Source organism: Trichomycterus rosablanca, chromosome 15 (assembly GCF_030014385.1).
Source record: "Trichomycterus rosablanca isolate fTriRos1 chromosome 15, fTriRos1.hap1, whole genome shotgun sequence".
NCBI classification, from domain to species: domain Eukaryota; kingdom Metazoa; phylum Chordata; class Actinopteri; order Siluriformes; family Trichomycteridae; genus Trichomycterus; species Trichomycterus rosablanca.
The window spans coordinates 4,545,176-4,559,851 of record NC_086002.1 but is presented as its reverse complement, the minus strand read 5'-3'; the positions used below and the strand labels follow the sequence as shown (position 1 = coordinate 4,559,851).

Genomic DNA, 14,676 nt, shown 5'->3' with positions numbered 1-14,676 from the left:
AGTGCTACACACTGAATGCAGACAATTATCATTTCAAAAGGTTCACAAACTTTCCTACAACTGTACACGTTATAGCAATAGCGCAGGAAGCACAAATCGGCCGGCGGGTCTGTTTACCATGGAATTCAAACCAAACCGGTTTCTCTCTTCATACACTGCGATGATTTCCAACACCCTGCAGCCTGCATGCCATTACACAGTGCATGAAAGGACTGTGAGTAAATACTGCACAATAACATGCAGTCTTTATCTCTCCAACACAAACATGTTCCTGCTCCTGAACAGGCTGCAACCTGCTTAATGACGTACCAGGAATCTCTCACACAACTTCCACTGAAGATCCGTTCCAATACTCAGATAATATTATTTAGCTCGGAGGCAAATGAACATAGTAGTTACAACTTAAACGCTATCAAAGTGCCGTGGAGAAGAATTTCTACACTGGAACCAGGGCGTTTTAGTTTGAGCTGATTACAACAGTTGGAATGTGCATGCAACATCAAAACAGTGTGTCATAAAATGCTAACTATTTGGTCCCAACAAAATAACAATAATTATAAAATTACAATAATTTCTTTGTATTTCCTAAGTATTGACATGAATAAATCTAGGCTTTACTAATTTTTAGGGGGACTGGAGAAGGGAGTGGTGACATTTGATCAGATTGAACGCGTCTTTAAGAAGTTGAGACACGTACGAATTGGATGTCGGCTGTGACTCCGGGACCCCAACAATCCTGATGTTCTGCCGACGAGACCTGAAATTCCAAGTCATCGCACTTAGCGTCTAGCTTACTAAGCTCTGCAGTTAAATAATTGACCTTAGCTTGTAGACCCACAACATCGACTGAAAATGAGGAGACAGACTGTTCCATATCTGAAACATTCTTCTTAAGATCAGTGTTATCTCGAAAAATGTCTGCAGCTCCTCTTTCACTGCAAGAGAGTTCAGACTTTAGCACCATGACGTCTTGGGTTAAGCCCGAAGCAGCGCTCACTTCAGCACGGGCTGCATCTCCTCTACCAGGTGAGGACACAGCTTGAACTACAGGCCTGAGGAGGCTCTGTGAGGGTCCCGGTGTTCTACTGACTTTTGGAGGCATCATAACAAAAAACTGAACCAAAATAAATAAGAGTTAACAAAAACTTAAATGAAATAGACGGTAAATGTGCCTTAAAATAATGAAAAAAGATGATTTCACTCAGAGGGAAACACGAGCTCATGTCCGCTCCATGTGGCGTCAAACCAGAAGACTGGCTTTACTCATTTTCGACCAAACCACAATACCAAAAGGTTCTGTAAATAAAAAGTTGTATATGATGAAAACAATGCAAAAATACTTAATGTTTCAATGAAATATTTTTTCTAATATACACACTTACTCTAAATCCATGGCAGCGATAAATTCCAAAACTAGTAGTAAACATTCAGGGGCATGTTCACTACTACGCCTCATCAATGGTCCTCTTCCTCATTCCTGCTTGATCTAACACTTCTGCCACTCAACAGTCTAGTGTCTCCAGTGTTGTACATCACACGTTTCATAATGTGCTGCACGCTTTCAACGAGAGACAAGTCTGGACTGCAGTCTAGCACCCGCACACTCTTACTACCAATCCACACTTGCGTAACTTGCAGAACGCTGTTCTTACTAAAGAAGCATCTTCGTCTAGACGGCAGCTTGTATTGCACTGAAATGTGTATGTTCTCCCTGCGTCTGTGTGGGTTTCCTCCAGGCGCTCCAGTTTCCTTCCACAAATCCAAATACATGCAGTCAGAGTAATTAAAGCTACTAAAATTGCCCTTAGTGTATGCACTGAAATGTCAGTATCAATGTTGCCTTCACAGGACACTAACACACCACACCCTGACGGACACTGGTGTTTGAACTTGCACTGGTACCGATTGAGCCATTCACTCATAGTTTAGGGTTTAAAAGTGACACCTGTGTGATTAGGACATAAAATGGTCAGATGTATGGCTATGACAATCACACGTGCAGTGAGGCGTACGGTTAGAGAGGCCAAAAAAAAAAACCTCAATCCTTTGGCCAATCCCCCAGTGCTCATGCGTTGTGCCCAATGATTTAGGATGAAACCAGACCCCGTGACCCAGTATAAAGCAGCTGATGAGAAAAATATCACTAGTCTTTGATTTTCGCTTCATCCTGATCAGGTTATAATGGGTCTTGGTGCACCTAAAAATGTTTGCAATCCCACCCAACACAACAAAAAGGTTTGGGGGAAAATGTTAATGCCACTCTGGTCAGACTCGTACATGTTGGCAGCCTATGAAATTGACTGCAGGTTAATAAGAAAAAATGAATTGGTGCTGCAATTTACCCTCAAGAACACTTAATAATACGTTATTAATAATACTGCCGGGGTGATTCTCACCTCAGGAACAGGCTCTCTACCGCACATTCTATGCAGCATGAACAAAAGCATTTCTCTCAGATGGACTCCCTGCCTCAGATTCCTTTCAATTACGTTACTGGCCTTCCTGCATTAAGAACAAACCCACACTGAGGCCGCTTACATAAGTCCAATCAGAGCCAAAAATCACAGGGCGCTCAGGGCCGTGACTCACTTCGGTCTGCCAATATCATTCAGATATGATCCCACTTTACAGGCTCAAACCACAACGCGAAAAGTTAAGAGAAATAATTTTTATTAAAAAATATTTTAAAATTCTTATATTGCCATACACACAAATACAAACACACAAAAATAGCAAACACAGCAGTGTTAATTACATAAGAGCAATAAAGAACAATTGATGGTCCATACTGAAGATCCAAAAGTCTCGGATCTCTGCAGGTTTCTGTCAGTGTTTTACAGTCATTAAGCTCTGTGGTCAAGATGACCGCTTCACCGTATTGCATGATGTTTCCTTGGCATTGCAAAGCTCATCTACTATAGTTAGCAATTAGCAGTTACCCATCACCGTTAAAACCCAAATCATTAAAACATTAACAGTTTAGACCAAGTTGGGTCCTTATAAAAGACTAAAAAGAACTTAATAAAAAGGAAGAGTGAATCAGCGCTGGGGTTTAAATTTTAGTCAACAGTTTGTTCAATCCATGTCTGGAGGAGTAGAACCGGAGACCTGCTGCTTTTCACTTTGCTTTACTGTGTGAGGTTTTCAAATTTCAAAGAACCATTTATACTAAGCCACTAGGTAGCGTATTTGCTGAAACGTCGGGAGGTCGACCACGATCGTCATAGCAATCACCTGCGAGTCCTAACGATCTCTGCGGTCATAACGGCGGTCATCGTAGGGTTCGTCATAGCGATCGTTTCTTCGGTCGTCGTAGCGGTCGCTTCGTCGGTCATCGTAGTGGTCATCATTGCGATCGCTCCTGCGGTCATCGTACCGATCGCTTCTCCGGTCGTCGCAACGGTCGCTTCTTCGGTCATCTTGGCGATCACTTCTCCGGTCGTCGTAACGGTCGCTTCTCCGATCGTCATAGCGATCACTTCTCTGATCGTCATAGCGATCGTTCCTCCGGTCGTCTGGTCGCTCCTGCCGATTGTCAGTGTTAACTCTGCGATCTTCAAATCGGTCGCTTTGCTCTTCGTACTTGTCGCGCCGGTCGGGTTTGCTCTCGAGTCGCGTGTCTTGAAGATCTTCCAGCTGCTGAGGCGCCTTATCGGTCAATCCTTCACCCTCTGGAGCTCTAATAATAATAATAATATAAGTTTTCTTTAATCATCATGAGGGTGAAACTGGAGATGACCCATCATTAATAACACAATACAAAAACACAAGCAAAACAAACAAATTACATTCAAGCTAAGAAAGTGCTGCTTAAGCTTCACACATTAGATTCTAAACCTACTAAGTGCTCAGGTAACCCAGTAAACACAGTCATGGACAATTTTGTCTCCAATTCACCTCACTTGCATGTCTTTGGACTGTGGGAGGAAACCAGAGCTCCTGGAGGAAGCCCACACAGACATGGGGAGAACATGCAAACCACACAGAAAGGACCTGGACCTCTCCACCTGGGAATCGAACCCAGGACCTTCTAGCTGTGAGGCGACAGTGCTACCTCCACTGAGCCACTGTGCCATCCACACATCCTATATGTCTAAGGTGGAAAGTTGGTGGCTAAACAGCCTAGCCATTGGGACGATGAGGAGGATGCATCAGGCGGCACAGAGGCGCAGTGGTAGTGCTGCCACCTCACAGCAAAAAGGGCCTGGATTTGGATTTCCCAGCCAATTTTTTTTTTCTGTGTGGAGATTGCATGTTCTCCCTGCGTCTGTGTGGGTTTTCTTCTAGGCGCTCCAGTTTCCTCCTACAACTCCAAAGACATGCAATCAGGTCAATTAAACCCATCAGAAATTGTCACGTTTGCCGTAATGGATTGGTGACCTGTACGGGGCATTTTCTGCCTTACATGCAGTAAAAGAGACACACTGCGACCCTGACCAGTATAAAGTAAATACAGGATAAAACAGACAATGAATGAATGAATGAATATGCATGTGTATGTGTATAAACAGGTATAAATAAAAACCTACTCCATTTCGCACTCCTCAAACTCTTCGTCTTTCTTGCGGCGGCAGCAGCAGCAGTAGATGAGAACGATCAGGAACAGGAGAGCAGCCACAGCGGCTCCGATTAACCCTGCCGTCGACGCAGTGCTGAGCATGGACGCTAAGGGACATAAAACAAGTGACAGTAAGAGTAACAGTAAATTTATCTAAATACAAACATGTAGCTAAAGTATGTTCAGAAACTGTTTTTAGCAAGATGATTAAAGATTCTTACATGAGGTGACACCCAAAGTCACGTTACAGGTTTCAGTGGCAATCTTATTGGATGATGAGCAGACGTAATAACCGGTGGTCTCAGTCGAAAGATTGTAAAGTGATAAAACTCCTTTAACTAGAAAGAGAGAACGAAATGAAAAGGTGAAATAAAACAATTACGAAGAAGAGGTTTTTAGAAAGAATAAATAAATAAATAAACAACAGCACACACACCATCAGTGGCCCTTAGGGGAAGCGGTCGAAGATTACTAGTAGTATCAAAGCTCTGCCATTTATAGGTCGGGTCTGGGGTGCCCTCTTTGGAAAGGCAGGTAATGGTGATGTTTTGCCAAAACTCCGTTTTACCCTGGATGGTGCAGGTCGGTTTGGAAGGAGCCACTGTGTAACGGAAGGAGAACATCAGTTAGAATGTTGATGAAAATAAGATGAGTTACCACAAGCCAGGAGACTGATCCATCAAACTGCTTCCACAACATCCCATATCTCAATGCACATACAGTATTAGCCTCTTGTAATGTCTTCTATTTCTTATACATTACACATTACAGTTCAGATCATTAAAAAAAAATGTAAGACAAACAGCCACCCCCACCATATTTTAAAATAACAATTTACAAAGGAACTGCTTGTGTGGCAGTAGCAGTGAATTATGCTAGCCCACTACTGCTGGGATCTAGGGTTCAAACACAGATACATACAAACATCATTGGCTGTGTCTGTGGCAGGGGTTGGAAAAGCAAATCAAGATCATTTTGGCCCAGGCACAGAAAAGTACTTCCCCTTTTCTTGTAAAGGCCCCAAACAACTCAGTTCACTGCATCATGGACTCGAAGTAATTAATATCAAATTAAATTGCTTGAATTGCTTGAACTGGGCCAGTGTTAGATCTTCCAGCAGGATGATCACTGAAGAGAAGATCCCAACAGCATAGACCTTGTGGATCTGAGGTGGTTTTGAATCTAGTAATGGTCTCATATCACTTGCAGTGTGTTCCCCAGTCACATTACTTATTTATTTATTAGGACTTTAAGGTCATGTTTTACACTTCGGTTACATTCATGACAGGAACAGTAGTTACTCATTACACAAGATTCATCAGTTCACAAGATTATATCAAACACAGTCATGGACAATTTAGTTTCTCCAATTTGCCTCACTTGCACGTCTTTGGACTGGAATAGGAAACCCGAGCACCCAGAGGAAACCCACGAAGACACAGGGAGAACATGGAAACTCCACACAGAAAAGACCCTGACCGCTCCACCTGGGGATCAAACCCAGGACCTTCTTGCTGTGAGGCGAGTGCTACCCACTTAGCCACCGTGCCGCCCAGTTCACAAGTGTAATGTCAAACACACTCATGGACAATTTGTAGTATCTCCAATTCACCTTATTGCACATCTTTAAACTGTGGGAGGAAACCGGAGCTCCCGGAGGAAACCTAAACAGACACGAGAAGCATTATAGGAGAAGACTGAGCTGTTACAGCTGAATAGATTGGCAGTTTGATTGGGGACGTGGGGGACAACGTTTTGTGTACTTTACTTGATGCAACAAAACCAGCCCTTCCTTATATGTGCACAGAGAAGTTACCAGCTATAGTTCGGCAGAATTACTGATAAGGAATTTAAGTCACAAATTTGAAGGAAGGAACAGAACCGCCCACACTACACACGATATTAAGAGAATGATGCCGTTCATGCTCAACATAGTTTATGCGCTTACCCAAAACCACCAGCTTGGTGGAAGCCACATGTTTTCCTTTAGCATCACCAGGGATTGTAACTTTGCAGTTGAATGTTCGATTGTCCTGCGCCGTTAGAGTCTTGAGCGTTAGCATCGCTGTCCCCGCAGCAATGTCTGGCTGCAGAGTCACTCTGTCAATGTAGTCGTCACCGTAATCTATGATTGGAGGTCCACTGGCCGTGCTATCATAGTAGTATGTAAGAACACTCATCTGTGGTGGACAAAATGGGAGAATGAAGCATAAATGTGAGGAATAGTTGCGACAACAGCAGCAGACAATGAGTTAGCGGTGCTGACAACACACAAATCTACACATCCTCAGCCAGACGGTGTTGCTTCAGTGCTTATTTAACCAGTGACGCTCCAATTGCATTTTTCCTCATTTCTGATCCAATCCAAACATCAGAGCTCAGTATCAGCCAGTACGAACACCAATCAGGTATCAACGTCCTCAAGTGTTTGTTTAATAGGATTTTAAGGTCATGTTTTACACATTGGTTACATTCATGACAGGAAGGGTAGTTACTCATTACACTTCATCAGTTCACAAGTTTATATCAAACATGGACAATTTAGTGTCTCCAATTCACCTCACTTGCATGTCTTTGGACCTGAGCTCCCGAAGGAAACCCACACAGACACGGGGAGAACATGCAAACTCCACACAGAAAGGACTTGGGCCGCCCTGCCTTGGGATCAAACCCAGGACCTTCTTGCTGTGAGGCCAGTGCTACCCACCGAGCTGCCCTCATTCTAAACAAATAAATAATGTATTTATTTGGGTTTTAACCATTGGGAGTTTACCATGTGTCAATTATTGGCCAAAATGGGTATTATGTTTCAGTCTATTTTATTTTTGGTCTTTATATTTATATATATTTTGGTCTTTTTATATTTAAATTGCACTGTCGGTTAAAACTGTTAATAAATAAATAAACAGCTCTGAAAAAGTGCTAATAACAACAGAAAGTGGTGATTATTTACAAGTATTTATTCATAAACCAAACAGATTTTTTTTTTTACTTAAACTTTTAATTCTTTTTGCAAACACACACTAGATTTTATGCTATAAAACATTACAAAGTTAGGACAAGGCAACACAAAAACTTTCCACAGGTATGCCATCCTGGATAATACTTCTCACCCTCTCAATAAGGAACTATGGCGGCTGGGCAGTTCTTTCAGTCATAGACCAATTCCACCAAAGAGCAAGACGGAGCGCTTCAGACGTTCTTTTGTGCCAACTGCCATCAGACTGCACAACAATAGCAGAACACTTAGGCTGCCCTCACACTGACGAGCCCCCAACCCCATACAATAACTCGACCCCCCTGCCCCCCCCTTCCCAGCAATGGCCTCTACATTTCATTATTCACACATATGTACGTATATATTTACATATAGAATATATAGTGCTTTTATTATATTGTTACCATATTACCATAATGATGAATAATAGTAATTGCATCGCATAGCTCTTTTTTTTTTATAATTCCCTTATTTTTTATTTTATTCTACTTATTTTATTTACTCTATTTACTGTACTGGAGCTGCTGTAACACTCGAATTTCCCCCATGGGGATCAATAAAGGAATTTTATCTAGGTAAAGCTTTTCATGATAAACAAAAGGCTTAGTTGCTTATAAGCAGGAACAACCAATCTTTAAGTTGAAGTTGTGATGCTGCCCCGTACCCGGTCCATTTGTAAATGCAGAGCTCAAACTCACAACTGACCCTGTAACAGCAAGCAATGCATTTAAAGACCAAAACAGTCAAGGCCACTGCTTTCTCATCCTCAGTAGGTCATACATTCGATGTTCAAGTTCCTCTTTGTCTCTCACCTCTTAGAACATTCTTCCTTTTTTGCAGCAGATCAGTTGGAACTGTGGCACGCATACAACACAGGTGCCATTTCCTGCATGTCCTCGCCACCTCCTATCTTTGTTGTCTCCTCCGACCATACAAACCTGCACTTACTCTACAATCCTGATACCCATTTGCTATCTGCTCCTTTGTCTAGGCTATGCACTTAAGGAGATTTATGTGGTGACCCCAAAACTATACAACACACTTCCTCGCCACACGTGTGCGTCACATTTTATCAGCTCCACTTACCATATAGAAGCACTTTGTAGTTCTACAATTACTGACTGTAGTCCATCTGTTTCTCTACATACTGTTTCAACTTGCTTTTACCCTGTTCTTCAATGGTCAGGACCACCACAGATCAGGTATTATTTGGGTGGTGGTTCTCAGCACTGCAGTGACAATGACATGGTGGTGGTGTGTTAGTGTGTGTTGTGCTGGTATGAGTGGATCAGACACAGCAGCGCTGCTGGAGTTTTTAAATAACGTGTCCACTCACTGTCCACTCTATTAGACACTCCTACCTAGTTGGTCCACCTTGTAGATGTAAAGTCAGAGACGATCGCTCATCTATTGCTGCTGTTTGAGTTGGTCACCTTCTAGACCTTCATCAGTGGTCACAGGATGCTGCCCACAGGGCGCTGTTGGCTGGATATTTTTGGTTGGTGGACTATTCTCAGTCCAGCAGTGACAGTGAGGTGTTTAAAAAACTCCATCAGCACTGCTGTGTCTGATCCACTCATACCAGCACAACACACACTAACACACCACCACCATGTCAGTGTCACTGCAGTGCGGAGAATAATCCACCACCCAAATAGAACAGGGTGAAAGCAGGTGTGTGTTTAAAAAAAAAAAAAAAAAGCAGAGAAACAGATGGACTAGTCAGTAATTGTACTAAAGTGCTTCTATATGGTAAGTGGAGCTGATAAAATGAACAGTGAGTGTAGAAACAAGGAGGTAGTCATAATGTTATGCCTTATCAGTGTATGCTATTAATACAATATCCTCAGCAAATCAAGTCAAATTTATCTGTATAGCACTTTTTACAGTGAACACTTAAGGTTTTACAGACTGCAGGATTAAACACCCCTAATGAGCAAGTCGAGGGCAACAGTGGCAGGAAAGAAGATAGTTTAAACACTGATAAACATTCAACACAAACAATACAACACAATATATATATATATATATCATATATGTCGTTCATTACCATAGGGTCATCGGGATTATCTGCATTAGCTGACCATTCGATGGTGACTTTTGGGTTGACTGGTTTGTCAGGTTTGAAGTTGCACTGCATCGTGGCATCTTTACCTCGGCCAAATTCATAGATTTTTTGGGGCATTTCAACGGTTAAAGCTGAAGTCAGGTGAACGACTGAAAAACAAAACAGAAAATACTGAGCACACATTTCTATACAGGGTGATTCAGGTCTTCAAATGTGGAATCTAACACTGCTAATGTGGATTCAAAATGTTCTTGTCCATCAGTTACAAGGTGCAGCATTTATATCCAGTCTGGGGTCTGATTAATTGGGCAAAAGACCCCGAACAAATTGCCAGTCCATCACAGGGCAGAAACACACACAAACGACACATTTTGTTTGTTTATTTATTAAGATTTTAACATCATGTTTTACACTTTGGTTACATTCATGACAGGAACAGTGGTTACTCATTACACAAGATTCATCAGTTCACAAGGTTATAGCGAACACAGTCATGGACAATTTAGTGTCTCAGCACCTCTTGCTGTGAGGCGAGTGCTGCCCACTGTGCCAACATGCTGCCCTAGGAAAGAACAACCATTTCTACTTTTCCAAAACACAACTTTGATTGCCTCCTGGCTAAGACATTGACTAGGTAACCAAGGGCAACCATAAAAAGGACAAATATCAGATTCCAGTTCTGTATTGAATCTATTTTGGTGCAAAAGCACATGTTTCAGCCACAACCACAAACGGGCTCACAGAAAAAGCAGCACTTATGGCAGTAACAATTGGATTCATGTAAGGAGAAGAACACGCTGGTGAAAATATTCAGGAGTTGGGCACCTGCTTAAAACCAACTACACCCTGAAAAAGGAGACATACTGCTTCATTCTTTAAACTTAGACTATGCTATTCTCCTTGGTTTGGATCTTTGTGGACTCATACTGCAGCACGATCAAGACCCAAATCCCTCTAACCTTTACAACAGCTACATAAGGACAAAAAAGATCAAAGTGTGCTGACTGGAATGGAGTTTCCTTCACAGTGATTTGACTTAATCAGTAATCTGTAATCTACAGTGAAACATGGTGGTGGCTGCATCATGCAGCCACTGTGCTTCTCAGTTTCAGCAATAGGATGACAGGTAAACTTTAAATAAATGCATGCAAACATTAAAAAATGTGGGGAATACCCCAGAGAGGGCTTCAAACTTTCAATTTAAGTGTTCCAGAGATTCCAGATGTAACAAAACTGGGGTGCCTTCTGAACAAGTTACTAAATGTCCTTCAGAAGCACAGACCAATCTCAGACTTTGGGATAAATATCCAAATCCAGCTGGCAAAGCATCTAGAGGCACATTCATAAAGACTTGCTGATGTAATTGTTGAAATATGTTTATCGACTTGCCATGCTCCCACTCAAGCTACTGGCTCAAGAATCTAAGCCAGTAGTTATGCCACTGGAGTACATTTTCTGTTTAAAGTAGAAGTATATAACTTAAAAAAAGAGGGAACAGTCATGTGACCCTTTTCCATTGCATGGTTTCCTTAGATTACAATACAGTACACATCCAAGTCCAGAACTCTCCATACCGTACCCAATACATTTACATTTACATTTTCAGCATTTAGCAGACGCTCTTATCCAGAGCGACTTACAGAAGTGCTTCTATAGTGAACATTTCATTTCTCAAGTTTAGGAAAACAACAGTCAAAGAACACAAATCTGCTAAAAACCTGTTAGAACCAAAGTGCCTTTTTTTTTTTTTTTTTTTTTTTTTTTAAATGGAAAAGAATGGAACAAAATGTTAGTAAATAAGTACAAGTCAGCCTAAGTGTTTAGTAAAAAGGTGGGTTTTTAATCGTTTTTTAAAGACAGCAAGAGACTCAGATGTTCGGACAGACAGAGAAAGTTCATTCCACCACTTTGGCGCTAGAACAGAGAACAGCCTTGATGCTTGTCTTCCTTTAGTCCTGGATGGGGGCTCAAGTCGAGCAAGACTAGAGGCTCGGAGGTTGCGTGGTACAGAGCGGGGTTTGATTAGGCCACAAAGGTAGCTTGGGGCTGGTCCATTTTTGGCTTTGTAGGCGAGCGTCAGTGTTTTAAACTGAATGCGTGCAGCTACAGGAAGCCAGTGAAGAGAACGCAGCAGTGGGGTGATGTGGCAGTGTTTGGGTTGGTTAAAAACCAGACGTGCAGCTGCATTTTGAATGAGCTGTAAGGGTTTAATCGTGGACATGGGAGCTCCAGCCAGAAGGGAGTTGCAGTAGTCCAACCGTGAGATTACAAGTGATTGCACCAGAATCTGGGTAGCTTCCCTGGAGAGAAATGGACGAATCTTCCTGATGTTGTACAGGAGGAACCGGCATGATCTTGTCATGTTGGCTATATGAGGAGAGAATGTCAGCTGGTTATCAAGGACAACACCAAGACTTCTTACCTTATCAGATGGTCTGATCTGGGAGTTATCCAGAGAAATTACTAGGTCCTGGGTTGGAGACTGATCTCCAGGACCAATACGATAGTCAATGTCCAAATGAACAAGGGTAACTAGGATTGTAAGGGTTTGCTGAAGACTGTGGTGGCATTTTTAACAAGGCGCTGAGGGCAAACACACCACATTAACTGTAAACAGCAGTGTAAGCAACTACATGGCTCTCGATTTGCTCTCTGTGGTTGTGGTGTTTAATTTTCCGTAACCCTGGTTCTGCTTCTCACGATGTTGTAATTTCCCAGATATGGAAAACAATAAAAAGTAATTCACATAAACAGTTTAAGGTACATTTATGAAACCATTTACATGTTTAAACTAACTTCTGGTTATGCATTCAAATTGTAGAAGATTGTCTCCACCAAGCATTGAATGTGTTGTGCACTTTCTTCTGTCCCTAAATGTAGTAACATTCAACACAGGGACACACATTAGGAATAAAAACCAAACCCTTAACAAAATAAACACTATAAACACATGTTTACATGCCAGCTTTATGGAGTGGGGTTTGATTGAAGACTGCACCAAGTTAGTGTGATACTGAACATTTGGCATTCCAGTTCATTTACAGCATTTAGCAGATGCTTTTATCCACAGCGACTTACAGTACTGTGACAGTATACAATCTAAGCAAATGAGGGTTAAGGGCCTTGCTTAAGGGTCCAAGGGTGGCAACCTGGCAGTGGTGAGGCTTGAACTGGCAACCTTCTGTCCATCTCACTCGAAGAAACACCACACAATACTAACTCAGTTTACAATTTCATAGACAAATGGAATTGGTAAACACACAACAATATGATTTATACCAAAGCCAGAACTACATTTATTTATTTTTAAAAAAAAAAATGGAAGCAACCCGGCTGTTCAGGCGCCTACTGTAGCTAGGATGTTAGGGACAGTCATAAAACGTATAATTGTTTTTGTTTATTTATTTGGATTTTAACGTCATGTTTTACACTTTGGTTACATTCATGACAGGAACGGTAGTTACTCATCACACTACATTCATCACTTCACAAGGTTATATCAACAGTCCTGGACAATTTAGTATCTCCAATTCACCTCACTTGCAACGGAGCACCCGGAGTAAACCCACACAGACATGGGGAGAACATGCAAACTCCACACAGAAAGGAACAGGGCCACCACACCTGGGGATCGAACCCAGGACCTTCTTGCTGTGAGGAGACAGTGCTATCCACCTGCCCTGTTTTTGTTTTTAATTAATAATAATTTTATTCAGCAGATAAATAATTGTACATACATTAGTGTACCTCACATAACTCAAACTTACAAAATATATACATTTTATTTGTTTATAATCGTCATGCAGATAAATAAATCTACACAAACACTCCTTATATAAAACAAAACTTCAAAATGCGTTTTATTTACTTTAGAACCATAATGCAGATAAATAAATCGATTACATTTAAATTATCTGACTTACTGATGTCAAACCAACTTCTATAGGATTAGATAAATTCAGAGTCTTTTCTTGGCTCCAGTAAATGTTGTACCACATGTAGTGCATGTTAGTACCAACCAGTAGGATTTGTTTTATTCCATTAAGGTCAAGACAATTAATCAACAGTTTCACATGAGTATGGAATAAACAATAAACCGACTATTCGATAATTAATCGATTTTAATCGGTTTTGTCGATTAGTTGTTGCAGCCCTACATATATCACAATTAACACTTGTTAAATAAATGGTTTTAAAGTCATAATCTGTAAAATGAGGGCAAAATGTGGTCGTGTTGGACAGAAAAGTAGAAAACAGCAGCTGCACTACACGCAAATGAGGCTGCTGGTGTCTGGGCGTTGGCTCACAACTCACCGCCATTCGGGTAAAGCTTAGAGCTGTTTTTACCTTACACACCTGTGTCAAGACATGCTGCACTTATATTATATATATACACACACTACCATAAAAACAAGTAAAATTATAAGTAAAGAGAAGTGGAAGCTACACGCTTATATTTCACTCAATATAAACAAACTTTCCAAAGCACCCAATTTACCCTGAAACCTCAATTAAGCACCGACGGCCATTAATCAAACCTGCAACACCACCGGACATCCACTATTAACGCACACCTGCGTATTTCCTACTCATCTAACCTCATTTAGGACGACTGTAGTTACATTCATCTTTTAACATGACTTAGAAGGAAACTTACCGGCACAAAGCAGATAAATAGTTGAAACACAGCGCGCCATTTCAGTGCTGTTAGTTCCGCAGCTACAGAGATGAGAAGAAGTAGGAACAGGTAAAGGTGAGCAGGTTAGTAATGAGGCAGTTAAAGCCCCGCCCACCTAATCAAGTTTCAGCTTGTTCTGGCTGCAGAGTCGAGTAGAGTAGTGTAGACAGAGTAGTGTAGACTAGTGCCAGTATAAACCACAGCAGAGTAGATCAGGACCAGTATAAACCACAGCAGAGTAGAGCAGGACCAGTATAAACCACAGCAGAGTAGAGTAGGACCAGTATAAACCACAGCAGAGTAGATCAGGACCAGTATAAACCACAGCAGAGTAGAGTAGGACCAGTATAAACCACAGCAGAGTAGAGCAGGAC

At 41.6% G+C, this 14,676-nt stretch overlaps 1 protein-coding gene across 1 annotated transcript; it reads right to left on the bottom strand.

Annotated features, from left to right (window-relative positions):
* Positions 1-2,698: 2,698 nt before the first annotated feature.
* On the bottom strand, positions 2,699-14,340 carry gpa33a (glycoprotein A33 (transmembrane), paralog a). Its single transcript, XM_063010526.1, has 7 exons — positions 14,282-14,340; positions 9,607-9,773; positions 6,507-6,738; positions 4,995-5,159; positions 4,780-4,896; positions 4,530-4,665; positions 2,699-3,679 (listed from the first exon to the last, which is right to left on the bottom strand). The coding sequence occupies exons 1-7, from the start codon at positions 14,319-14,321 to the stop codon at positions 3,244-3,246; spliced, it is 1,293 nt and encodes a 430-aa protein (XP_062866596.1). The 5' UTR covers positions 14,322-14,340; the 3' UTR covers positions 2,699-3,243.
* Positions 14,341-14,676: the final 336 nt, after the last annotated feature.

What these genes read in the sequence shown, in the direction of transcription:
- gpa33a (XM_063010526.1), bottom strand. Translation starts at nt 14,321, where the DNA reads ATGGCGCGCTGTGTTTCAACTATTTATCTGCTTTGTGCCG. An exon ending in TATTTATCTGCTTTGTGCCG is followed by an intron (nt 9,774 to 14,281) that starts GTAAGTTTCCTT and finishes TTTGTTTTTCAG; the next exon opens with TCGTTCACCTGACTTCAGCT. An exon ending in TCCCCTAAGGGCCACTGATG is followed by an intron (nt 4,897 to 4,994) that starts GTGTGTGTGCTG and finishes CTCTCTTTCTAG; the next exon opens with TTAAAGGAGTTTTATCACTT.